The 27850-nt window shown below is 31.5% G+C and overlaps 1 protein-coding gene across 1 annotated transcript in view; it reads right to left on the bottom strand.

The window, feature by feature from the left end:
• LOC148956437 (uncharacterized) overlaps positions 1–27850 on the bottom strand; it is a 570204-nt gene that overhangs the window by 288279 nt on the left and 254075 nt on the right. The window contains 6 exon segments of the mRNA XM_089090886.1: positions 1455–1775; positions 2860–3034; positions 7586–7887; positions 8461–8928; positions 10009–10332; positions 13286–13612. Of these exon segments, the coding sequence (XP_088947012.1) occupies positions 1455–1775; positions 2860–3034; positions 7586–7887; positions 8461–8928; positions 10009–10332; positions 13286–13612 (1917 nt within the window).

The raw sequence follows: 27850 nt of genomic DNA, 5'->3' as shown, positions 1-27850 counted from the left end.
CGAGCCGGCTCATTCCATTGAAAAAAAAATTCTAGTGCTATTTTTAAGTAATAAGCTCTTGATCTTATCTCTTTGTTCTTTGTAAAAAAAAAAAAAAAAAAAAAAAATTGAAAATTTTTTTATAATATGCAATTCTATGGTCGACTTTTTTTTTAAAATAGATGTTTGAGAACTTACAGTCTAAAATTATAGAAACGATTTGAAAATGAATGTGATATTTATTATAAAGATTCTTACGAGATTTTTGAAATTGAACTTTGAACCTCCATTCGATTCAACGATCAATGTTTGAAAAGCTTTAAAGCCTTTTATGATGATTTCAAAGACTTTTAATTGCTAAAAATGAATATTACTGTTTTGCTATTTATAGATATATATCGCACACAGGAAAAAACCTTGTAGAAATCCTAACAGGGTCACGGTTGCCACTCCAGTAAAACGAAGCTCGCTATTTTACCGGAAAAAATAACCGGACGACTGTATCAAATGATGAAAACCACCATTTTCATAGAAAAATAACTACATTCCAAAACTTTAATCGAACGTTTGACAAAAGGGAAGGAGACAGGCAACCCCCATTCCCCATGATGCTGGTCAATTGCTGAGAGTTCATTTTAATTCTTTTCCAAAGGGTGGAGGACAAACATTTCCACAGATATTCTTTAGGAATTAAACAGTTTCTATATTTATATTGACTTATGGGGACATTTTCCCATTTTTAGTTAATATTTCGTGAACCTTTTAACTACTGAATGGCGGGGACACGGATACCAGCACTTTTCCAATAGACCCCTGCTCCAGCGCTATAGACCCCTGCTCCAGCGCTACTACAGGAAGCTGGATCTCAAATATATTTTGGACAAAGAAAAATTATTTTCGGTTTCTACTTTCTTCCCCTTAAAAAAATCCTTTCACCTCTTTTCCTTAAATTTCAAATCTGAGTGCAACCATGAAAAAATTGGTAATTTGATGGTTAAACATGGGCAAACAGTAACAAGATCAACTAATAAAAGATGGATACTTATTAACAACAACAGTTATTCCACGGGAATCTAATTTAATACACATAAAAAGCCAAATTTAAATATAAGTTCCTCTAATTTTTGCAGGGCATTTAAAAAGACAATTGATGTTACTTTAAAAGGTGGTTTTCTTTTCATTAAATCAGTGAGAATGGCACCTGAGAATACTCAGAATTACTAAAAAGGGCACCAATTCCTAAACACAGTCTATTAAAACATCTTCAGTACAAATGATTCATTGAAGAAATATACCCTTGAATTTTAAAACAATAATTCATAATGGACTTAAATCAAAACATCATCGAAAGCATTAAAGTAGGAGCCAAAGTGAGCACAATACTCAGTATCTGCGCTAAACACTGAAAATAGAAGCTTTTTGAAAGGGTATATTAATTAAAAAGGAAAAAACGTACCATTTTCATATCAACTTACCTTAATCTCTTTTAGCTCATTCTCAACGTTCAAAAAGTCAATTCCATCCCCTGAATCTGAAGTTCTATACTTCACTGAATCCAACCATGTCGAAAGCAGACACAGGCAGCTTTCATATTTAAGTCTAGCTTCGTATTGATTATCAAGGTAGTTTCCCCTTTCTTCCATATCTGTCTGTAATGTTGTACACAGAACCGCAGCCTCACTTACACGTCCTAAGAGTGTTGGGGGTAACAACTCTTCTTTTTTAGCAGCATCCCTAATTGTGTTACAGATCACTTCCAGTTTACGAATCTCTTCTAAGGCCTCAATGGCAAGTTTCTGAAAATAAATACGTCCATTTTCTTACGGTCTAGTCAGAAATCAAGGAATCCGACAGAAACATTAAGTGAGTGGGAATGATAATAGTTTCCAATACAAATTATTTTTCGAAATGATAGTCATTTTAAACTGCCGCATCATCGGACGACTCGTTAAGCCAGAATCATAATTTCTAATAACTAGGTTTCCAGACCCCTTAACAGGTTTGTCACGGCAGTATAAATACAGTAAATACATATAAGAAGCATCAATTTTTAAGAGGACATACTGAGGAGGGAGCTTCAAAAGGTTATCAGAGGTCCCAAAGAGTTGTAGTTTCACCTTGACTTCCACTGGACCATCACTTAGGAGTTTTAGCTAACAAAGTAAGCTAATAATATCAAATTACTAAAAATAAATTTTCAGAGATAAAAATGTAGATCAATAGAGTAATAGATGATAAATACAGCTATTTAGGCCAACGATGTAGTAAACAAAATAAGAAATAGCTACCAAGTCTCAAAATAAGCAAAAATCTCCCCGAAATTGCAATTTGCCTCTAAAACCTCTTTACAAAAACAAAATTATCTGGTCAGTTCTAACAGGATATTTCCAACACATAATGGAAGAAAACAGTGGGTTAACTTTTATTTACCATGTAAAAATAAAGAAAAACCAAAATAAAGCTTTATTTAGTCAAAGCAAGGGAAAATAAAAAAAATTACTCAATTTACCTTGTTTTAATCTGTTTTGGTTTTATTGCTTCATCAACTTCATCGTCAATTTTATTCAACGTTTTCTTATTTTAACTTCATTCCTTTCGAATGCACAATTTTAAATAAACATCGGTAATTTCTGTTCGTTTTAAGTTCGGTATTTCATATAAGCTAATTATACTCTTTTAAGAATTAAATTCGCTCTTTACTCTCTGCACAAATCCTGTGATTGTTTTATTAATAAACAGAAAGTAAGAACAAGAAAAGACGGATTTGCGAGATAATGAGAGTTAAAATGAGAGAATAATTATTATGATGAGAAAATAATATTAAAAAATGAGAGAATAATAATAGTAATTATAATGAGATTCATTTATTAGATGGTCTACCTGGTGAACTTTCCTTTCTGCTTCCACACTCTCAGGCAAAAGCTGGAGGAGAGGTCTAGACTTCAGTATTATTTCAATGCCATGCAATGTGTCAAGAGAGCTTTCAATGCCACTGAAAAGCCGTTGATGCTCTACCATTGTTGTTTCGTGTTCAGCTCGCTTCCTTTCGACAGTCCTACAATTATTGGATCGCTAAAGTAAGTATTGAAGCAACTCCAAGTTTAATTTGAGTTTTAGTTTACTTTTAGCTTTTGAAGCAATCACAAGTTTATATTTTGAAAAGCTTCTTTTAAGGTATGGAAGAATATCTTGAATTCTAAAAACAAATTACCTATTTCGTTAATTTTATTTTGGTCAAATGTAGTTTTTCCTGTTGTCATTGTTCCTGATTTTTGTCGATTTTCCTTAGCCACTAAGGTCAATATAATAGAAGTTTTGAATATGATAATTGCTGATGTTTTGTTTTTGGATAGGCAAACAACTAATGCTAATGTTGTAGATATTAATTTCACTGCATCGAATTATTTGTACCAGGCATCAAAATTGGAAGACACATACAAATTCCCAACTAATTACAAAATTGTCAGTTCAGGTTAGGTTTTCTCTTAGCCATGGCAGTGATCGTAAAATAAAACAAAACAGTAGCATAGACTTTTAGCGTGCGCAACCACAGTGGAACTAATGTCAATAATGCCTACCTGGCAAATTCGAAATTGTTCAACCCTCTTTTAACTTTAGTCGCTGAGAATAAAAATATTTCAGAAAGTGCTGACTGAATATGTTCCTTTAATTAGTAAATGTTTGAAGAAAAAATGTTTTAAGACAAAGCATTAGAGGATTTTAGGTTCAATAGGACTGAAAAAAATTTGTTCCCCATGCCCATTGAGTGCTAGCGATCTAGGATGTCAAGCGCGTGCGGGTCTAAAGTGGAATTCGTTCCTGAAAGTCTTAATTATTTTTGATTGAATAAAGTTACAAAAAAGAAAACTTTTAAAATATATTTGGTTTTCAGTAAAATAAATTTTTTTTCTTCTGGTATTTAGAAAGCATAGGGGACGTTACCTCAACTCCTTTCCATGGTAGTTTCTACTCGTTTTGAGTTTGACTTAGTTATTTAATGTAATTTCAGTTGGTTTTGGGTTTAATTTAATTATTGATAGTGATTTATTGCTTTTCTTTCAGAGACTGCTTTTGTTGATTTCTTTTATTATTATTTTCTGTTCGTTTAAAACTGACATAGTCTTTTTCATTGGTTAAGGAACAGACATTTTACATCTTTTAGGCTTTTCAAAATAAGAATCCAGTTTTTGTCTTGCTTTTTATATGTTGGAAAATTTTAATAATAGTTGTACTACAATTTTTTGAATTGGTGGGTACGGGGAATCTGCATTATCTTTGGAGTTCTATAGGGCTAACGGAATTCTAACCTCTATCAAGTTACAACCTTGAGTATAAACAATATTAATCAACTACCCCCCCCCGCACATGCCCTAAAAGTTTTAACTTAATTCTCTTAATCTTTCCCGAGATATAAAAAATGCACCCATTTGACAAAATTGGCTGCGTATTGTGCATTTTGATTTATTTGAATTTTCAATCAATAAGCACTGATTATTTTAACTTAATACCCTTAGCCGCTCCTGAGATTTTGCAGATATGCCCTTCAGACCAAATTGGATAAATATAGCGTCTTTTGATTTAGTTTAACACCCCCAAAACATACCCTGAAGTTATAATACCCTGATTTATTTCTGGTATATTGCACAGACACATTTTTGACAATCTGGATACACATGGTTTATTATGATTTAGTTTTACATTCCTATTTTAACAACCAGGATGAACTTGAACTCTTTTGATTCAATTCAACAGCAATAGAAGTAGTAGTAGCAGCAGTAGTAGTAGTAGTAGTTGTAGCAATAGTAGGGCTAGCAGTAGTAGCGGTAGTAGTAGCAGTAGTGACTGTCACGAGTAATCATAATTGCAGTTACAAGTAGTGAGAGTCGCATGTGGCCATAGTCGCAGTTTTTCCTGTTTAAGTTTTATATTTGGTCTTTACTTTCCATGAAAAAACTTTTTTTTTGATTTGATACACAGAAACAAGGTGTTATTTATCTTCTGATTCAAGCTCCTTCACCGGTACCCCGACTGCAGCTTTGTAAAAGAGGTCACTAACTGAGCCAATAAACTTCACCTCTTGGAAATATAGCTCTCAACTGATCTTGCTTGGAGCACCCACCATAATCAATTCTATTACTTATGTACTAGAAGACAAGGAGTAGTTCTTCGCTCTGAAATCCTTTTTCCATCCGACTGAAAAATCTGCCTAATATATAAGTTCTGTTTAATATTTTGACGAATGTGGCTCTCCAGTTTTCTGCTCACTTGGCATCACTTCAGAGTGTCCAAAATAGGGGTGGTAAGACAGGCTGTAGCACCGCCAAATATCAATTGTTACCTTTAAAGACGGGGTTTGATACAACGTTTATGACTGTTATACTACAAGACCTCCACTTGCCTCCATCAAAGTCTTCCTTGTTTGTGAAACCTTTGTCAGGGCGACAACACAAGCACGTTAGCTAAGCACAATGATTACCCAAGGGAGGAAAGAAATGTGGCATATCAGGTAGCTTATGCGCACTAGGGAAAATAGAATATTCGAAACAAAAATAGTGTAGAGACCGGGCTAACTGTATTTTAGTAAGAAATGGGACAAATTGTCTTGAAATTACATCTCACTCTACATCCCAAGCAATCTACAGGAGCTAACATTACAAAACCATTTATAAACAGGTGAAGGAAACTGCTAGACTTGATAAACGTTAGTACCTAGACCGAAATACGTCTGAAGCGGAAGAAGCTTCAAAAAGATGGGACAGTCACACCTTATATGATAATACGAAAGAAATTATCAGCAAGACTTCCAACCCTGAAGGAACACCAAGAGACGAAGCTGGAAATCTAGTAGCAGACCTAGAAGCTGTCAAGGAAGTATACGTACTGCACTTCAAAAAAGTTCTAAGCCGTTCACCCCAACTGAAGAACTTAGGATTTCGACGGAGCCACTTTTCTCACTTGACATTAGTTCTGATCCACCTATAGCCGAAGAAATCTTCGAAGCCTCCAATAAACTGAAGAACAGTAAAGCACCCGGTGAAGATAGAATCACAGCTGAAATGATAAAATGTTCTGTGTCATCTTTGAGGTCAAAATGGGATTGGACACGGAGTAAGATGATTCTACTCTTCAAAAAAGGTGATGTATCTATATGCAACAATTAGCACGGAATAAGCTTATTCTCTATGCCTCGGAAACAACGTTTTCACATTATTCTCAAACGCATCCAATCAAAACTAAATGACAAACTCAGAGACGAGCAACATGGCTTCAGACCAAACCGGTCCTGCGCAAACCTCATATTCACCCTCCGAATATTCACTGAGGAATTCTGTGAATGGCAATCTAAACTTTACATTATATTCATCGACTTTGAGAAAGCATTTGTCTCTATCCCCAGAGAAAGCCCCATCGAAGATCATCACAATAATCTCTACTATGTGCCTGCAAACTGAGGCTCGTGGCCATACATCTGAAGGCCTAACACGACACTTCAAACTAATGTCAAGGAGTTAAACAAGGCTGCGTCTTGTCACAGTAACTGCTCATTATAGTAATTGACTATATATTGAGAAACACAACCACTCAAGGTATTAGCGCGAATGCGGAAATAAAATTTATGAGATCTTGACTTCACTGATGGTATTACTATCGTCGAGAATTCTAAGGAACGCCTACAGCAACTCCTTGATGAAATAAAAACGAAGGCGAAATGCATTGGGCTCAAAATCCACGCAAACAAAACTAAATGCATGGAGAAATCGAACTCACCACTTCAGATGAAGCGCGGTAACAAGGAGTTAGAACAAGTGGTCAAATTTAAATACATGGGAAGCATGATTGAAAATACTGGCTCCTTATAGAAGGAAGTAGTGTCCTGTATAAAATCAAGTTGAGCATTCAACAGAATGAAAAGAATATGGCGACCGAACGTATTTTCACTTCGCGTCAAAGGTAGATTCTTCAGTAGTTATGTTCTGTCGATTTGACATGTGCAGCCAAATCATGGCATATTATTGGGGAGCAAGAGCGTCAGATCTTGGCCTTTGAAAACGCTTTTCTCTGAAGAATCCTGAATATGCACTGGAAATATTGAGTCTCAAACGTTGAGATCCGAAAAATGACTAGCCAGCGTCTTAATACAAACATCATCCGTCAACGTCGATTATAATATCTAGGCCATGTCTTGAGAATGGGGGGCCTTAAAAACTCCCAGGACGATCTTCCAGTGGCAACCTGCATGATCGAGAGGAACGGGTCGTACCAAGAGCACCCCACTCCACATTTTCCAGTCAGATCTTTGCTCTCTTAACACGTTCCTACAAACCGAGTAAAAAGATTGCTGGTGGCAGCAGGATATCGCGAAGACTGCAGACTCCTTGTCGATGCTCTAGGCGCCTCAGAAGGCACAGAAGAGTGTAAGCTCTAATGTAACATCTTAAGAAAATACGAAATTAAAATTCAATCAAGTACTTTAACAATAGTATTAAAAAACTTAAAAAAGTACATTAAATTTCATTTGCAAATAAACACTCGAAATGGCAAAAATGAGAACTACAAATAGCCTGTAAAACCAGTAATAAAACTGAAGATAAATAAAGAAACAAACCTTCTAAGAGATGTGAGTTGTTGTTTTAATGACGAAACTTGTGCTGTGATTGAATTTTTATCAGCGGCTGAGCCATCTGCTGCGATCATTTCCCCTTTGTCACCAGCTTGAATAAGAAGCGATTCACATTCCTGGATTTTGAAAATGACATCGTCATAGCGCTTAATTTTGTCCTGATCCGACACTTTGGCTTCTTCAATGTCCTTTACTACCTCTGTGTGCTTAGTAATGAATGAAAGAATCTCACCAATAAGAGTCATAAATTGCTGGCGTAGAAGTATAAGATGTCGCAGCCGTGCAATCTGAAAAAAAATCAATTAATAACTAAAGTCACTATCATATTATCAAATAAAATTGATTTGCATACAGTGTGACAGCATTAGGGAACGTAACTAAGATTCCATTTAGGAGGGTGGGCATATAAAATTAAAGAAAAGGAAGGAATATACAAAAATGTATTATCTAGCCAAAGTGCTTGTCTATTTATCTGTGTATTTGCAACTGCTATTCAAGCTATAAACGTGAAATTTTTGTAGAACAAACTTGGATCCATGAAAATCTCAATTAGAACATGAAAATGAGGCTAAATTTACCTGAGATTCAATCATGTTAATGTGATCATCTTATCAAATAAAATTGATTTGCATACAGTGTGACAGCATTAGGGAACGTAACTAAGATTCCATTTAGGAGGGTGGGCATATAAAATTAAAGAAAAGGAAGGAATATACAAAAATGTATTATCTAGCTAAAGTGCTTGTCTATTTATCTGTGTATTTGCAACTGCTATTCAAGCTATAAACGTGAAATTTTTGTAGAACAAACTTGGATCCATGAAAATCTCAATTAGAACATGAAAATGAGGCTAAATTTACCTGAGATTCAATCATGTTAATGTGATCATCTTGCTGTGAGATCAGTCCTTTCAGATCTTGATTGTTTCCCGAAGTTCTGTACTGCAAATCCTCAAGTTTAGTCTTATAATTCTTCAGTTCTGAAAGTAAATTTTGATATTTATCTAAAACTGCTTGTGCATCCTCAGGTTTTGAGCCAATTGGTTTGTTTAGCAGCTTAACATCATGTTGAATGTTATTTAAAAACTGAAGACTTTCTTCTACTTTCCCGGCTAGTTCTCTTTGTTGACCCACGATATCGTTGAGATTCTTCTTCCGTTCTGAACAGGTTGCTGCAACTCGGGAAACTCTTTCACGTACTTTTTCAACACGGCCCTTAATATCAATGCGATCAGGGTCACTAAGTGTGTTATCAATAAATCCTAGTTGCAGATGAATGCTATCGATTAGGCCAGATATCGTTGCAGCCTCAGATTCCAAGCGATCGTACTATAAAAAAAGAAAATGAATAGAAGTTCTTATAATACGTGTTTTTGAGACTACTTATGATTATTTAAAAAAATATACTAAACATTATTCATAAATAATTTGACCTGAACAACATATAAAAAATAGTTGACCCAGTGCCCAACAATAGTCGGGAGTTTGATGTAGGTATAGTTATTTGATAATCAGTAGATCTGCTTATAGCTAGTTCAACAATCGGAAAAAGGAAACCTTGATATAAAAAAGGAAACCTTGATATAAAATGAATTTCTCTCGATTACGATGATCCATATTTAGATCATCCGTCATTATCCATATATTTCTTTGTCTATGTTGGTCTTTTTATGGCAAAACGCCAAATACAAGAGTATAATTATTATAAATAAGTATATAAGAATGAAACCAATATTACGTTTTTTTGCTGCAAGACTTGGATTAGCCTTGTGAGTTTACGAAATGGAGGCTAACATATATATTCAACATAAAATGAAACTTGCAACTTAGATTTTGCCAGCAAATGAAAATGCTGATCTGTCATGCAAGTTAAAAATACATTTAGTTTGCTGTGGAAAACGAAAGTTAAAGCTGATTTGCAAATTCACATGCAAAAGGAAAGAGGAAAAGATAATACTGTGGAAACTTGGAACATAAGCTTATAGTGTGACATTGTGAGTAGTCTCCATAAGATATATGGCAAGTTTTTTACACAAATAAAAACAACGCATTTTCTTTACAGCTTGTCTTTAGAGTTTAAAAGGCTAATTAGCAAAATATAACATATAACAGCAGCAAAATTTGATAAGGCAGTTGACCTCCATCATCACAACTATGGCAGTATTTGAGAAATCAACAACATTCTTAAGCTTGTGGAATTCCGAAATCTATTTATAGTATATTTGAAATTATTTTTTTTGTGTTTTCACTTCCTCATTATAAAAGAATACCAGCTTTTCATTTCAAGTTATTCAAGCCAGTGGAGAGTGGGAGATACAGTCCAAGAGCCACCCTCAAATGAAAGTTTCAGCGACAGTGTAACAAAACGGGAGCAACAGTTATGTAAACGCTGATTGTTTAGTCACTTACCTTGGCTAATTGCTCAACCAGTACTTCAGGATTATTTGTCCCTCTTAGGTCAGCTGAAGTAGCAACGTCAGCCTCTTCAGCCCATAATTGACATTTTTCTACTGTGTTTCCAATTTCTTCCCTCAATTTTAATTGACTGTCAAATTGTTTCATTTTCGATGAAATGTTTTGCTTCACTTTGTCAAAAAGCTGGTCTATATCATATGTTTCTCTTTGAAGACGAGCTGCATCGTCATCTGTACAGGATTTCCGCAATTCTTCAGCTTTTTCTCGGAATGGAGACAATGCCTCTTGCTCGTAGAGTCTTATAGAATCCTCCAGACTCTATTCAGGAAGAATACAATAATATTAATAATTAATTTATGACTCACAACTAGAAAAAAAAACAACAACTTATATATGCTATCAACTGTATAAGCGAATAACCAATATTCAAGTCGGCTGATGGAAATGTCCTAGTTCTTCAGTGACCCTTACTAACAGCTTATCATGAAGTGTTATAATCTTATTTTTTATATCTGATGATTTACACTTTCTGAAAAGCTTTCTTTTTCGAGTCAATGACTGTAGGTAAAGCAAAAACTTCAAATAGTGAAAATAATGCAACCTGAGGCGTCTAACCTCGCGAAAAACACTATTCACGAGAACAACACTGAATAATTGCAGGAGGTTGAAAAATTTTGCGCTGAGTCATCCGATTATATTTAACTAAATTAGCAACTATGTTTTCAAGACAAGATTAGACAAAATAATCTTTAAAAGAACAAAAAGAAAAATAATGCCTCATAAGTATCTTAACATCGGCTTCAGATAGAACAAAACTACAATGCGTTGTCTTGGATATACCTAAGAGCAGTCTACATGTGTGATAAAAAGAGAATAACCCTCACAAAATTTGTGATCTTCACAGCAGACGTGGTTCCATGCTTCTAAGATTGGTCACAATGACAATGCCACGAGTAAATAAAGCATATGTACTTCATTCAGCTGTTGAGGGTCTGAAGAGTTACTTGGACTGTTTCAAGCAAGAGGATTTGAAACTGACATTTATTTCAGAATTTGATGTAGAAACTGCTCACAATCGAATGAGCCTACTATTCCATTGCACCGAAGTAATTACCAACAAAATCTTGATAAGAATCATAACTTCTGCAGTGGCTTGCATAGAAAGTGTATAAGAAACAAGATCCGATACTCGCTTGAAATTTGGCAGACAGGTACCCAAATCAAAGAAGTGTTATAAGGCTGAACTGTCAGTCCTGACGCTGAAGGATTTCAAACTTTCAAAGCTTAGAGAATGCAATATTTTTGAAGCTTTGAAGCCTTCTAGCGCCTAGAGAAAAAAGAGCCAAAGATACATAATCTCGCAGCGAAAGTCTACTGTGCTTGCACACCATTTTACAGGTGTATCTGGTCACTTTTAGACGGAAAGTAATGGAGCTTGGAAGTGGCGTAGAAACCCTGAGAGTCTGTCTCTCAGGTATCTTTGCCTATTGTATTTGCACCACAAGTTTCAAGCTAATTAGAAAAAAAACAAACCCGCCAACCGTTCTGTTAAAAGTGGGCCATGAGGGGTTAATTTTTTTGTCTTCAATACTTCCCATTTAAAATATGCACATAATCCTAGCTTGAGCAACGTTGTACATTACAAGCTAGCTCTGCTAAAAAGTTAACTAATACAAGTCTTCTATTTCAGAAAGGTGATTTTGAGTAGTAGAAACATAATTAAAATTAAACATAACAATTTGATCAGGGGGGGGGTGGTAATCACTAAAATTTTGATTTTGAAAATAAATAGCTCAAAATCCCGAATTTTAATTAGATTCAGGAATTCTGAAATACCCCTACAGTTAACGAAGTCATCAAGAAAAATTGGTCGGCATTATTATTGTTCTTCTATCTGGCCACTTTTTTGTGATAATGATGGCAGTGGGAGAGAACTAAGGGCAGCTTGGACTTCACTCCTTTTTAAGTAGAGTCAGGACTTCAACGTGTACACAAAACACGTTGTATTTAAATCTATAATCTATAAATCTATAATATTGAACTTCCTCTATTTTTGTCAATAGCTTCTCCATGACGTTTGTAGTCTTTTTGAAAAAGATGAATATGTTTTTTCAAGATACACAAACTTTTCATCATTCTTTGAAGATGCACGAGTTTAAAATTTCAAACTGAACGCCCAATATCAACCAGCAGAATCTTCAAACAATGATTGGTTTTTTAATCAGTTTCACAGGTAGCAGTTTACCACAAAGAAACAATTGTTTATCAGCGAATTCACGCCTCTATAAACCACAAGAGACTTGATTTTTTATTATTACATCAGTCTCAAATTAATCTATTATGTCAGCTCTTTAGTAGGATAAGAAAAAAGAACTAACAGTGAGAGAAGAATGAAAATTATTTTGTGCTGTTGGGAAATCAAAATAAAGTTGAATCAACTGCGTTTTAGGCAGTTAAGGTCGTTCGATACCTTAAAGATTCACTCTATCTCATCCATTACAAGCATGTTTAGTTTGTGCGGCCAAACTATTCAGAATTGATAAACGAAATAAAACTAAAAGCCGACAGCTGCTGTCCCAGAAATCTTAGAAAAAACCTTTAACTTCGCCAGTTTTGTGCCAGAGATGGAAATGTTCAGATTTAATGAATCTTGCATCATTAGGAAACGTAAATTTTATTTTTGATTGAATCGAGCAGAACTCTCTTTTAAAGTTCAGGAAAGAACAGTTCCTAAAAATACTCTAGTATAATTGCTTGGAGAACGTTGAATATCAGCTCGAAAGTGGTAGCATTGAATAATTTGACAGCTCTTGAAACTTTCTGTTGTGTGAACTGCCTTGACTGAAATCCTTGCGGATACAGGATGCACATTATTTATGTTTTCCGTACACTGATTAGACATCGCTTTGCATAGCAATTAGTAAGAGATTATAGGTTTCCTTTGTTTTAAACTAGCATCTCGTTAGCTTTTTGAACTGTTGACTCATCTAAGATCCCCTGTCAATTTACACCAAAACTGCCTAAAAACCTTCCTGTGTCCTGTGGTGCTGAGAAAATCTCCTAATGGACCCTTTGTCTTTGAGTTTACCAGCCGATACAGAGACTTATGCAATGAAATTTTTGGTATTGAGCGTCCTCAATAATTTTGATTTGAATCCGACAGAATTTCTCCCCTCTAAACGTCAAACTTTGCTATATAGGTCTATTCTATTACTTTGGTCTGTCCATAAATTTCCCCAAAAATCAAGTTAACAGAAATAATTAATCATACCTTGAATTTTTCAACACATCTAAGAGCCATGTCAGGGCTAAGAGGCAATAGAGCAAAATCTCTACACGTATCAAGATGCATTTCAAGCTCACGGGCAACATTGCGTCGGTTTTCTTCAAAGGAACATCTCTTTTCAATCTCATCACCAAGATTTTTTTCTTCAATATCAGCAAGCTCACATAGACCGTAGTAAGACTCGTTTACTTTTTTGTAGCCAGTGGATAATTCTTTTTCCTCATCTGGATCTATATCTGCCGATATTATTACGATTTTTCTTTGAAGAGCACCAAGGATCACCTTTTCCGATTCAAACTCCTTTTTCAATAGCTGAAACAGAACAAAAAGTGATTAATTATTTAAAGGCACTATTACAAGCAAACAATTTTAAGATACAAATTAAAGAGCCCTAACCTAACGCGCGGATCTTTGGTGCTACTTGTTTTGCGAGCATTCACTTTAATTAATTTGAAAAAGCAAAGTTTTTCCGAGGGAACTAAAGAGCGAAGTTGAAACTTACAACGAACAAAAATTATTACTTAACAGCCTAATTAGCATATATCAATAAAATTAGTGCAAATAAATCAGCTGGTCATATTTCCCTATGTCTGTAGGATTAGAGAAAACTAGCGCTTTACTAAAAACACAAAGCAATATAGGAGTTTTGGTACGGTAAAAGTAAACCATTTAAGGACACTTCTAACAGTATAAAAGTAAAGCATTTTTAGATTATTGCTTTATTTTTTATTTCAGTTTAATTTGGCATCACCTCTGCAGAATGACCTCAGTTCAATGATTGACTGTCGTTTTGGATCTGAAAAGGACATTTCATGATTATCAAACAGTTCGTGGTAACGAACTGTAAGCAAGGAGCAGCCCAGCTCAATAGTAACCAAAACTCTAAAACTGGAATTTTGATACCAATAGATACATCAATATAGTTGGATTTTTATGCTGATTTCAAATATATTAGTTTCATTAATTTTAGTCTTACCCATCAAAAGTTACGCGCCTGAGAAAATTTGCCTTATTTTCGAAAAAAGGGAGAGGCAGCCCCTAAAAGTCATAGAACTTTAATGAAAATCACACCATCAGATTCAGCATATTAGATAACCCTACTATAGAAGTCTTTAAGCTCCTATCTGCAAAAATGTGGAATTTCGTATTTTTTGCCAGAAGAAAGATCACGGATGCGTATTTGTTTGTTGTTTTTTGTTGTTTTTTTTTCCCAGGGGTGATCATATCGATCCAGTAGTCCTATTATATTCGTCAGAGGGCTCATCTGAACGGAAATTAAAAGTTCTAGTGGTCTTTATAATTAACCCAGCATATCAGGGGGTAAATAGGCCGCCTCCCATAATTATTTTTTTCCCGGAGTCACCGAATCAAAATTTTAAGACTGCCATTTTGGTTTCATATAGGCGAAAATCTAGTAAATATGTCTTTGAGGATCACTTAATCCCCCACAGTTCCCAGAGGAAGGGCTGTAATTTATGAACTTTGCCCATTGTTTACATATAGTTTTGGTAAATTGGAAGTATACCGACGCTTCAGGATGGATTTTTTTCTGGTGGGAGGAGGGGGGTCGGGGGAGGATCTTTCCATGGAGGATGTTTCCGTGGGGGAAGGGACATTTTTATGAAGGGGACACCGGATTTCCCAGCATTATTTAAAAACGGTCAGAAATTAAATAAAAAAACAACTTTTTTCAACTGATAGAAAGGAGCAACATTAAAACTTAAAACAATCAGAAATTATTCGTAAAGAGCGAGAAATGAATGTAAGGAGCGACATTAAAACTTAAAACGAACAGAAATTATTCCGTATATGAAAGGGGCTGTCCCCTCCTCAACACCTCGCTCTTTACGCTAAAGTTTGACTCCTTCTCACAACTCTATTTTTTTAAAACAATAAAAAACTTTAGCGAAAAGCGCGTGGCGTTGCGGAGGGGACAGCCGCTTTCATATACGGAATAATTTCTGTTCGTTTTAAGTTTTAATGTCGCCCCTTACTTTCAGTTAAAAAAACCTTCTTTTTTTTTTAATTTTGTAGACAAGTTCGAAGTGAAACAATCGTGTCAAACAGTTCGTGATAGTGAACTGTAAGTAAGGAGCGACCCGGCTCAATAGTAACCGAAACTCTAAAAAACGGATTTTTGGTACCGATAGATACATCAAAAGAATCGTATTTTTATGCTGATTTTAAATATATAAGTTCCATCAAGCTTAGTGTTTTACCCATTAAAAGTTACGAGCCTGAGAAAATTCGCCTTGTTTCGGAAAAAGGGAGAAACACACCCTAAAAGTCACAAAATCTTAATGAAAATCACAATATCAGATTCAGCGTATCAGAGAGCCCTACTGTAGAGGTTTCAAGCTCATATCTGTAAAAATGTGAATTTTATATTTTTTGCCAGAAGAAAGATCACGGATGCGTGTTTATTTTTTATTTATTTATTTTTTTAGTTTTGAGCAACATCAAAACTTAAAACGAACAGGAATTATTACGTATATGAGGGGGTTCACCCCCTTACTTTCAATTGAGCTATTTATTCTAATTAAACGGTCCCCCTCTTGGCATCACCTCTTGTGATTCATGGGTCATTCTTGAAGAATTGGAACAAAATTCGAACTTTAGCGTAAAAAGTGAGGCATTGACGAGGGGGTGAATCCCCTCATATACGTAATAGTTTCTAGTAGAAAGGCCTTATTGACTCCGACGCGAACATAATTTATGCATGTTTTTATGGTTTTTGTCACTGAGAATGAAAAAACAGGATTTTTCTCACTTGAAAAAACAGGATTTTTCACACATTAATGGATGTTTCTCGGACGGTTATGAGTGTTGGTCAATTTATTTGATGTTTTTCATGGATGTCAACAGCAATTTATGTCTGGTTTATGGTTTTTGTCAGTGAGAATGAAAAAAAACAGGATTTTTCTCACTTTGATGGATGTTTCATGGTTTCGATGAAATTGATTTACATAATCAAGGGGAATTATTGATTCACGAAAGGGGAGAGAATTTCTGAGAACTTGATTTACATAATCGCTAGGGGGATTATTGATTTACGAAAAGGGGAATAAAGAAACAAGTATGGCTTCTTTGATCTTAGATCTGAGGGATAAACGCTCTTTAGGTCAGAGAGAAAAATTAATATTCTATTTTTAAATAGGGCTTCATTGATCTTTAGTGTCAGGAATTAGAAATGACATCGCTTGTTATCTTGGAATTATGCAAGAGTCTAAAGAGATAGAAATTCTATTTTTAAATACGGCTTCACTGATCTTTAAGTCGGAGAGATAAATTGATATTCTAACGAAACCTTAATGGTGTAGCTAGGAACATCTATGAGATGAAGATATTAACGCAGGAAAGGTTTTCCTAGGAATTTCAAATGTGACAGCGCAGGGATGCCAAAACAATAGGAACACGCAGAAATTACTTTTAGGGGATTATTTGGGCGAAACCGTTTTAAACATTTTAGGGAATTATTTCGGCAAAACAGTTAGAGACATTTTAAAAGATGATTTTAGAAGATGTTTTAGAAGAGGATTTGAGGATGAAACTCTGTGGTCGTTATAATACACAAGTTCTATTTAAACAGTGTTGTGAGGTCCTATACCCCAACCCCAAAGGGCCCCGATCCCCCTACCCCCACCCCGAACGAAGCCCCCCGCCCAAAAGCTTAGAGTCTTAGCTTAGAGTTTTTTTTAAATTTGTAGCTTAGTTTAGTAATAGTTAAGAGTTTAGAGTTTTAGCTTAGAGTCTTAGCTTAGAGTTTTAGTTTAGTTTAGTTTTAGTTAAGAGTTTAGAGTTTTTAGCTTAGAATCTTAGCTTAGAGTTTTAGTTAGAGTTCTAGTTTAGTTTAGTTTTAATTAAGAGTTTAGAGTTTTATCTTAGAGTCTTAGCTTAGAGTTTTAGTTAGAGTTCTAGTTTAGTTTAGTTATAGCTAAGAATTTAGAGTTTTAGCTTAGAGTCATAGCTTAGAGTTTTAGTTAAAGTTATAGTTTAGTCAATTTATAGTTAAGAGTTTAAAGTTTTACATTGGAGTCATAGCTTAGAGTTTTAGTTAGAGTTTTAGTTCAGTTTAGTTTTAGTTAAGAGTATAGAGTTTTAGCTTAGAGTCTTAGCTTATAGTTTATGTTAGAGTTCTAGTTTATTTTAGTTATAGTTAAGAGTCTCGATTTTTTAGCTTAGAGTCTTAGCTTAGAGTTTCTGTTAGAGTTCTAGTTTAGTTTACTTCTAGTTAAGAGTTTAGAGTCTTAGTTTATAGTCTTAGCTTATAGTTTGTGTTAGAGTTCTAGTTGAGTTTAGTAATAGTTAAGAATTTAGAGTTTTACCTTAGAGTTTTTGCTAGAGTTCTAGTTTAGTTTAGTCATAGTTAAGAGTTTGGTGTTTTACCTTAGAGACTTAGCTTAGAGTTTTAGTTTAGTTTAGTTTTAGTTAAGAGTTTAGAGTTTTACCTTAGAGTCTTATTTTAGAGTTTTTATTAGAGTTCTAGTTTAGTTTTAGTTAAGAGTTTTTAGCTTAAAGTCTTACTTTAGAGTTTTTTGTTGAAGTTCTAGTTTAGTTTAGAGTTTTAGCTTAGACTTAGAGTTTTAATTAGAGTTCTAGTTTAGTTTAGTTTTAGTTAAGAGTTTAGAGTTTTAGCTTTGAGTCTAATATTATAGTTTATTTTAGAGTACTAGTTTGTTTTAGTTTTAGTTAAGAGTTTCGAGTTTTAGCTTAGATTCTTACCTTAGAGTTTTAGTTAGATCTCTAGTTTAGTTTAGATTTAGTTAAGAGCTTGGAGTTCTAGCTTAGATTAATAGCTTAGAGTTTTAGTTTATTTTAGTTTTACTTAAGAGTTTAGAGTTTTACATTAGAGTCTTAGCTTACAGTTTTTATTGGAGTTCTAGTTTAGTTATAGTTTAGAATCTAGAGTTTTACCTTAGAGATATATCTTAGAGTTTTATTTTAGTTCATTTTTATTTAATAGTATAGAGTTTTAGCTTAGAGTCTTATCTTAGAGTTTTAATTAGAGTTCTAGTTTAGTTTAGTTTTAGTTAAGAGTTTAGAGTTTTTAGCTTAGAGTCTTAGTTTAGAGTTTTTTGTTGAAGTTCTAGTTTAGTTTAGAGTTTTAGCTTAGACTTAGATTTTTTACTATATATAGTTTTCTAGCATGTTTAGAGTTAAGAGGTTAAGATTTTTAGCTTTGAGTAATAGCTAATTGTATTTGTTAGAGTACTGGGTAGGTTCAGCTATATTCATTTGTTTATTTTTTTGGCATATATTCTTAGCTTATAGTTTTAGCTATAGTTCTAGTCTATTGGATATATATTTAATATTTTGTTTTTTTACATTATAGTAATAGTTTAGAGTTTTAGTTTAGTTTAGTTTTGTTAAGTTTTAGTTAAGATTTTAGAGTTTTAGCTGAGTCTCAGCTTAGAGTTTTTGTTAGAGTTCTAGTTTAGTTGAATTTTAGTTAAGAGTTACTTTTTTTTGTCGAAAAGTTTCATTCTAGGTTTTTTTGTTAAGTTATAGTTTAGTTTATTTTTGGTTTCGAGCTTTAGCTTAGACTTAGGAGTTTCAATTTGAATTCTATTTTAGTTTTAGTTAAGAGTTTAGAGTTTTTAGCTTAGATTCTTAGCTTAGTTTTATTTAGAGATCTAGTTTAATTTAGTTTTAGCTAAGAGTTTAGAGTTTTACCATAGAGTCTTAGCTTAGAGTTTTAGTTAGAGTTAGAGTTTAGTTTAGTTACAGTTAAGAATTTAGATTTTTAGCTTACAGTCATAGCTTAGAGTTTTACTTAAAGTTATAGTTTGGTTAAGTTTTAGTTAAGAGTTTCGAGTTTTAGCTGAGTCTTAGCTTTGAGTTTTTGTTACAGTCCTAGTTTAGTTTAGTTTTAGTTAAGAGTTTAGAATTTTAACTTAGAGTCATAGCTTAGAGTTTTTGTTAGAGTTCTAGTTTAGTTTAATTTTAGTTAAGAATTTGAAGTTTTACCTTTGAGTTTCAGTTAGAGCTATAGTTTAGTTTACATTTAGTTAAGAGTTTAGAGTTTTACCCTAGAGTCTTAGCTTAGAGTTTTAGTTAGAGTTCTAGTTTAGTTTAGTTTTAGTTAAGAGTTTAGATTTTTATCTTATAGTCTTAGCTTAAAGTTTTTGTTAGAGCTCTAGTTCATTTTAGTTTCTGTTATGAGTTTAAAGTTTTTAGCGTAGAGTCTTAGCTTAGAGTTTTGTTGAAGCTCTAGTTTAGCTTAGTTTTATTTAAGAGTTTAGAGTTTTAGATTAGAGTCTTAGGTTATAGTTTTTGTTAGAGTTGAAGTTTGTTTTATTTATAGTTAAGAGTTTAGTTTTTTATTTTAGAGTATTAGCTTAGAGTTTTTGTTAGAGTTCTAGTTTAGTTTAGATATAGTTAAGCGTTTGGAGTTTTACCTTAGAGACTTAGCTTAGAGTTTTAGTTTAGTTTTAGTTAAGAGTTTAGAGTTTTTAGCTTAGAGTCTTAGCTTAGAGTTTTTGTTAGAGTTCTAGTTTACTTTAGTTTTAGTTAAGAGTTTAGAGTTTTATCATATAGTCTTAGCTTAGAATTATAGTTAGAGTTGAAGTTTAGTTTAGTTATAGTTAAGAATTTAGAGTTTTAGCTTAGAGTCATAGCTTAGAGTTTTACTTAAAGTTGTAGTTTAGTTAAGTTTTAGTTAAGAGTTTCGAATTTTAGCTTAGAGTCTTAGATTAGAGTTTTGTTAGAGTTCTAGTTTAGTTTAGTTTTAGTAAAGAGTTAAGAGTTAGAGTTTTACCTTAGAGTCTTAGCTTAGAGTTTTAGTTAGAGTTCTAGTTTAGTTTAGTTATAGTTAAGAATTTAGAGTTTTAGCTTAGATTCATAGCTTAGAGTTTTAGTTAAAGTTATAGTTTAGTCAAGTTATAGTTAAGAGTTTAGAGTTTTACCTTAGAGTTTTAGTTAGAGTTCTAGTTCAGTTTAGTTTTAGTTAAGAGTTTAGAGTTTTAGCTTAGAGTCTTAGCTTTTAGTTTGTGTTAGAGTTCTAGTTTAGTTTAGTTATAGTTAAGAGTCTCGAGTTTTTAGCTTAGAGTCTTAGCTTAGAGTTTCTTTTAGAGTTCTAGTTTAGTTTACTTCTGGTTAAGAGTTTAGAGTTTTATCTTAGAGTCTTAGCTTATAGTTTGTGTTAGAGTTCTAGTTGGGTTTAGTAATAGTTAAGAGTTTTAGCTTAGAGTTTTTGCTAGAGTTATAGTTTAGTTTAGTTATAGTTAAGAGTTTGATGTTTTACCGTAGAGACTTATCTTAGAGTTTTAGTTTAGTTTAGTTTTAGTTAAGAGTTTAGAGTTTTAGCTTAGAGTCATATCTTAGAGTTTTTATTAGAGTTCTAGTTTAGTTTTAGTTAATAGTTTAGTGTTTTAATCTTAGAGTCTTAGTTTAAAGTTTTTTGTTGAAGTTCTGGTTTAGTTTAGAGTTTTAGCTTAGACTTAGAGTTTTAATTAGAGGTATAGTTTATTTTAGTTATCGTTAAGAGTTTGGAATTTTACCTTAGAGACATAGTTTATAGTTTTTTTTTGAGTTATAGTTTAGTTTAGTTTTAGTTAAGAGTTTAGAGTTTTAACTTAGAGTCTTAGCTTAGAGTTTTTGTTATAATTTTGGTTTATTTTAGTTATAGTTTAGAGTTTTGAGTTTTACCTCAGAGACTTAGCTTAGAGTTTTAGTTTAGTTTAGTTTCAGTTTAGTGTTTTAAGTTTTAGCTTAGAATCTTAGCTTAGAGTTTTTGTTAGAGTTCTAGTTTAGTTTAGTTTTAGTTAAGAGTTTAGAGTGTTTTACCTTAGAGACTTAGCTTAGAGTTTTAGTTTAGTTTAGTTTTAGTTAAGAGTTTAGAGTTTTAGCTTAGGGTCTTATCTTACACTTTTTATTAGGGTTCCAGTTTACTTTAGTTTTAGTTAAGAGTTTATAGTTTTTAGCTTATAGTCTTAGTTTATAGTTGTTTGTTGAATTTCTAGTTTAGTTTAGAGTTTTATCTTAGACTTAGAGTTTTATCTAGACTTCTAGTTTAGTTTAGTTTAGTTTTATTTAAGAGTTTGGAGTTTTATCTAATAGTTCTTAGCTTATATTTCTAGTTTAGTTATAGTTATGAGTTTTGTGTTTTAACTTAGAGACTCAGCTTAGAGTTTTAGTTTAGTTTTGTTAAGTTTTAGTTAAGAGTTTATAGTTTTATCTGAGTCTCAGCTTAGAATTTTTGTTAGAGTTCTAGTTAAGTTTAGTTTTAGTTAAGAGTTTAGTGTTTTTAGCTTAGAGTCTTAGTTTAGAGTTTATGTTGAAGTTCTAGTTTAGTTTAGTTTTAGTTTAGAGTTTCAGCTTAGACTTAGAGTTTTAATTAGAGTTCCAGTTTAGTTTAGTTTTAGTTAAGAGTTTAGAGATTTTAGCTTAGTTTTATTTTGAGTTCTAGTTTAATTTAGTTTTAGCTAAGAGTTTAGAGTTTTACCATAGAGTCTTATCTTAGAGTTTTAGTTAGATTTAAAGTTTACTTTATTTACAGTTAAGAATTTTTATTTTTAGCTTAGAGTAATATCTTAGAGTTTTACTTAGAGTTATAGTTTGGTTAAGTTTTAGTTAAGAGTTTCGAGTTTTATCTGAGTCTTAGCTTAGAGTTTTTGTTAGAGTTCTAGTTTAGTTTTAGTTAAGAGTTTAGAGTTTTAGCATAGAGTCTTAGATTAGAATTTTTGTTAGAGTTCTATTTTAGTTTAGTTTTATTTAATAGTTTGTTGTTTTAAAATTTATTTTAATTTTGATTTCTAGTTTATTTTAGTTTTATTTCATATTTTGAATTTGTAACTAATACACATTTGATAGGTTTTTAGTTAGAGTTCTAGTTTAGTTTTATTTAATAGTTTATTGTTTTAGCTTAGATTCTCATCTTAGAGTTTTAGTTAGAGTCATAGTTTAGTTGTTAAGTTTCAGTTAAGAGTTTTGAGTTTTTAAGCTTAGAGTCTTAGCTTAGAGTTTTGTTAGAGTTCTAGTTTAGTTTAATTTTAGTTAAGAGTTTAGTGTTTTAGCTTAGAGTCTTAGCTTAGATTTTAGTTAGAGGTCTAGTTTAGTTTAGTATTAGTTAAGAGTTTAGAATTTTAGCTTAGACTATTAGCTTTGATGTTTTGTTAGATATCTGTTTTAGTTTATTTTTAGCTTCGATTTTAGATTTTTTAGCTACTATTCACTTTTTCTGGTTTTGTTGAGTCTTTATCTTATCTTAGTTATATTTGAGATAGTAGATTTTTAGATTATATTTTTATACTTGAGTTTTATTTTGACTTGTATTTTCTTTTAGTAATAGAGAATAGTTTTTTTATTTGGGATATAGTCTTATATTAGAGTTTTTTTGTTAGAGTTCTAGCTTTTTTTACACATAGTTAAGCGTTTGGAGTTTTGCCTTAGAGACTTAGCTCAGAATTTTATTATAGTTTGGTTTTAGTTAAGTGTTTTGAGTTTTTTAGCTTAGAGTCTTAGCTAAAAGTTTTTGTTAGAGTTCTAGTTTAGTTTAGTTTTAGTTAAGAGTTTAGATTTTTAAATAAGAGATTCAGCTTAGAGTTCTAGTTAAAGTTGAAGTTTAGTTTAGTTATAGTTAAGAATTAAGAGTTTTAGCTTAGAGTCATATCTTATAGTTTTACTTACAGCTTTAGTTTATTTAAGTTTTAGTTAAGAGTTTAGAGTTTTAGCTTAGACTCTTAGCTTATATTTTTTGTTAGAGCTTCAGTTTATTTTAGTTATATTTAAGTGTTTAGTGTTTTAGCTTAGAGTTTTACCTTAGAGTTTTAGTTATAGTTACAGTTTAATGTAGTTATAATTTAGAATTTAGAGTTTTAGCTTAGAGTCATAGCTTAGAGTTTTAGTTAAAGATATTGTTTAGTTTAGTTATAGTTCAGAGTTTAGAGTTTTACCTCAGAGTCATAGCTTAGAGTTTTAGTTAGAGTTCTAGTTTAGTTTAGTTTTAGTTAAGAGTTTAGAGTTTTATCTTAGAGGCTTAGCTTATAGTTTGTGTTAGAGTTCTAGTTTAGTTTAGTTATAGTTAATAGTCTCGAGTTTTTAGCTTATCGTCTTAGCTTAAAGTTTCTGTTTGAGTTCTAGTTTAGTTTACTTCTAGTTACGAGTTTAGAGCTTTAGCTTAGAGCCTTAGCTTATAGTTTATGTTAGAGTTCTAGTTTATTTTAGTAATAGTTAAGAGTTTAGAATTTTAGCTTAGAGTTTTAGCTTAAAGTTTGTGTTAGAGTTCTAGTTTAGTTTAGTAATAGTTAAGAGTTTGGTGTTTTACCTTAGAGACTTAGCTTAGAGTTTTAGTTTAGTTTAGTTTTAGTTAAGAGTTTATAGTTTTAGCTTAGACTTAGAGTTTTAATTAAAGTTCTAGTTTAGTTTTAGTTAAGAGTTTAGAGTTTTTAGCTTAGAGTCTTAGTTTAGAGTTTTTTGTTGAAGTTCTAGTTTAGTTTAGAGTTTTAGCTTAGACTTAGAGTTTTAATTAGACTTAGAGTTTTAGTTAAAGTTATAGTTTAGTTTAGTTATAGTTAAGAGTTTAGAGTTTTAGCTTAGAGTGTTAGCTTAGAGTTTTTGTTAGAGTTCTAGTTTAGTTTAGTTTTAGTTAAGAGTTTAGAGTTTTAGCTTAGAGTCTTAGCTTAGAGTTTTTTGTTAGAGTTCTAGTTTAGTTTAGTTATATTTAAGAGTTTCGAGTTTTTAGCTTAGATTCTTAGCTTAGAGTTTTTGTTAGAGTTCTAGTTTAGTTTACTTCTGGTTAAGAGTTTAGAGTTTTAGCTTAGAGTCTTAGCTTAGAGTTTTTGTTAGAGTTCTAGTTTAGTTTAGTAATAGTTAAAAGTTTTAGCTTAGAGTTTTTGTTAGAGTTCTAGTTTAGTTTAGTTATAGTTAAGAGTTTGGTGTTTTACCTTAGAGACTTAGCTTAGAGTTTTAGTTTAGTTTTAGTTAAGAGTTTAGAGTTTTAGCTTAGAGTCTTATCTTAGAGTTTTTGTTAGAGTTCTAGTTTAGTTTAGTTAAGAGTTTAGAGTTTTAGCTTAGAGTCTTAGCTTAGAGTTTTTGTTAGAGTTCTAGTTTAGTTTAGTTATAGTTAAGAGTTTGGAGTTTTACCTTAGAGACTTAGCTTAGAGTTTTAGTTTAGTTTGGTTAAGTTTTAGTTAAGATTTTAGAGTTTTAGCTGAGTCTCAGCTTAGAGTTTTTGTTAGAGTTCTAGTTAAGTTTAGTTTTAGTTAAGAGTTTAGTGTTTTTAGCTTAGAGTCTTAGTTTAGAGTTTATGTTGAAGTTCTAGTATAGTTTAGTTTTAGTTTAGAGTTTCAGCTTAGACTTAGAGTTTTAATTAGAGTTCCAGTTTAGTTAAGTTTTAGTTAAGAGTTTAGAGATTTTATCTTAGAGTCTTTGATTAGTTTTATTTATATTTCTAGTTTAATTTAGTTTTAGCTAAGAGTTTTAGAGTTTTACCATAGAGTCTTAGATTATAGATTTAGTTAGATTTAAAGTTTAGTTTAGTTACAGTTAAGAATTTTGATTTTTATCTTATAGTTATAGCTTAGATATTTACTTAAAGTTGGAGTTTAGTTAAGTTTTAGTTAAGAGTTTCGAGTTTTATCTGAGTCTTAGCTTAGAGTTTTTCTTAGAGATCTAGTTTAGTTTAGGTTTAGTTACGAGTTTAGAGTTTTAACTTAAAGTCTTAGCTTACAGTTTTCGTTAGAGTTCTAGTTTATTTTAATTTTAGTTAAAAATTTGATGTTTTACCTTTGAGTTTCAGTTAGAGTTCTAGTTTAGTTTACTTTTTGTTTAGAGTTTGGTGTTTTACCTTAGAGTAATAGCATATAGTTTTTGTTAGAGTTCTCGTTTAGTTTAGTTTTAGTTACGAGTTTAGAATTTTAGCTTAGATTCTTAACTTAGAGTTTTTGTTAGAGTTGTAGTTTAGTTTAGTTTTAGTTAAGAGTCTAGAGTTTTTAGCTTAGAGTATTAGCTTAGAGTTTTTGTTGAAGTTCTAGTTTAGTTTAAGTTAATAGTTTAGAGTTTTAGCTTAGAGTCTTAGCTTAAAGTTTTTGCTAGAGTTGTGGTTTAGTTTAGTTATAGTTAATAGTTTAGATTTTTATCTTAGAGTCTTACCTTAGAGTTTTTTTTAGAGTTCTAGTTTATTTTAGATATAGTTAAGAGTTCTGAGTTTTACATTAGAGACTTAGCTTATAGTTTTAGTTTAGTTTATTTTTATTTAAGAGTTTAGAGTTTTTTAGCTTAGAGTCTTAGATTATAGCTTTTGTTATAGTTCTAGTTTAGTTTTACATAAGAGTTTAGAGTTTGACCATATAGTCAGATATTATATTTACAGTTAGAGTTGTAGTTTAGTTATAGTTATAGTTAAGAATTTAGAGTTTTATCTTAGAGTCATAGCTTAGAGTGTTACTTAAAGTTGTAGTTTAGTTAAGTTTTAGTCAAGAGTTTCGAGTTTTATCTTAGAGTATTACCTTACAGTTTTTGTCAGAGTTCTAGTTTAGTTTAGTTTTAGTTATGATTTTTAAATTATAGTCTTATATTAGAGTTTTAGTTATAGTTCTATTTTATTTTAGTTATAGTTAATAGTTTAGAGTTATAGATTATAGTCATATCCTATAGTTTTAGTTAAAGTTATAGTTTAGCAAAGTTATAGTTAAGAGTTTACAGTTTTACCTTAGAGTCATACCTTATAATTATAGTTAGAGTTCTATTTCAGTTTATTTTTAGCTGATAGTTTAGAGTTTTATCTTATAATCTTATCTTATATTTTGCGTTAAATTTCTAGATTATTTTATTTATATTTTATAGTATATTTTTTTTATCTTATATTAATAGATTATATTTTATGTAATAGTTCTAGTTTAGTTTTCTTATATTTAAGAGTTTAGATTTTTATCTTAGAGTCTTAGCTAATATTTTGTGTTATAGTTATATTTAATTTTAGTAATATTTAAGATTTAAGAGTTTTAGCTTAGAGTCTTAGCTTAGAGTTTTTGTTACAGTTCTACTTTAGTTTAGTTATAGTTAAGAGTTTGGTGTTTTAACTTAGAGACTTAGACTTAGTATAGTTTTATTTAAGAGTTTAGAGTTTTAGCTTAGAGTCGTATCTTGAGGGTTTTCATTAGAGTTCTAGTTTAGTTCAGTTTTAGTTAAGAGTTTTTAGCTTAGAGTCTTAGTTTAAATTTTATGTTGAAGTTCTAGCTGAGTTTAGAGTTTTAGCTTAGACTTAGAGTTTTAATTAGAGTTCTAGTTTACCTTAGTTTTATTTAAAAGTTTAATGTTCCATCCTAGAGTCTTAGCATAGTGTTTTGTTAGAGTTCTAGTTTAGTTTAGCTTTAGTTAAGAGTTTAGAGTTTTAGCTTAGAGTCTTAGCTTAGAGTTTTTGTTAGAGTTCTAGTTTAGTTATAGTTAAGAGTTTGGAGTTTTACCTTAGAGACTTAGCTTAGAGTTTTAGTTTAGTTTGGTTTAGTTTTAGTTAAGATTTTAGAGTTTTAGCTGAGTTTTAGCTTAGAGTTCTCTCTGGAGTTATAATTAATTTTAATTTTAGTTAAGAGTTTTGACATTATAGATTAGAGTATTTGATTAGAGGTTTTATTGAATTTATATGATAATTTAGTTTTAGTAAGTAGTTTCATAATATACATAGAGTTTTAATTTGAATTCTAGTTTAGTTAAGTTTTAGTTAAGAGTTTAGAGATTTTTGCTTAGTTTTATTTTGATCTCTAGTTTAATTTAGTTTTATTTTATAGTTTAGAGTTTTACCATAGAGTCTTAGATTAGAGATTTAGTTAGAGTTAAAGTTTAGTTTAGTTACAGTTAAGAATTTAGATTTTTAGCTTAGAGTTATAGTTTAGAGATTTATTGAAATTTATAGTTTGGTTAAGTTTTAGTTAAGAGTTTCGAGTTTTAGCTGAGTCTTAGCTTAGAGTTTTTGTTAGAGTTCTAGTTTAGTTTAGTTTTAGTTAAGAGTTTAGAGTTTTAACTTAGAGTCTTAGCTTAGAGTTTTTGTTAGAGTTCTATTTTATTTTTCTTTTATTTAATAATTTTATGTTTTACATTTAATTTTCTTTTAGATTTCTATTTTATTTTTCATTTATATTCTAGATTAGTTTATTACCCTGGTTTCAGAGCATTGAGTTTATGTCAGCTTACTCGTTTAGTTTAGTTTTTGGTATGTGCCCGGAAATTTAGCTTAGAGTCTCGGCATAGAGTTTTTGTTAAGATTTCAGTTACAGGTATGTTTAATATAATAGTTCAGTGTTTTTATCTTATAATATTCTTATATGTAACTATGTCTCTTTTTTGTATATTTTATTTTTATCAGATTTTAGAGTTTTAGCTTATAGTCTTATCTTAGATTTTTTGTTAAAGTTGAAGTTTCGTTTGGTAATATTGAATAGTTTATAGTTTTATCTTAGAGTTTTATCTTAGAGTTTTTGTTAGAGTTCTAGTTTAATTTATATTTAGTTGAGAGTTTGGAGTTTTACCTACGAGACTTAGCTTAGAGTTTTAGTTTAGTTTAGTTTTAGTTAAGAGTTTAGAGTTTTTTAGCTTAGAGTCTTAGCTTAGAGTTTT

Source organism: Artemia sp. Qi Xiang Cuo, chromosome 1 (assembly GCF_049724085.1).
Source record: "Artemia sp. Qi Xiang Cuo chromosome 1, ASM4972408v1, whole genome shotgun sequence".
NCBI lineage: Eukaryota > Metazoa > Arthropoda > Branchiopoda > Anostraca > Artemiidae > Artemia > Artemia sp. Qi Xiang Cuo.
The sequence above is the reverse complement of the archived record's forward strand: the minus strand, read 5'-3'. Positions and strand labels throughout refer to the sequence as shown.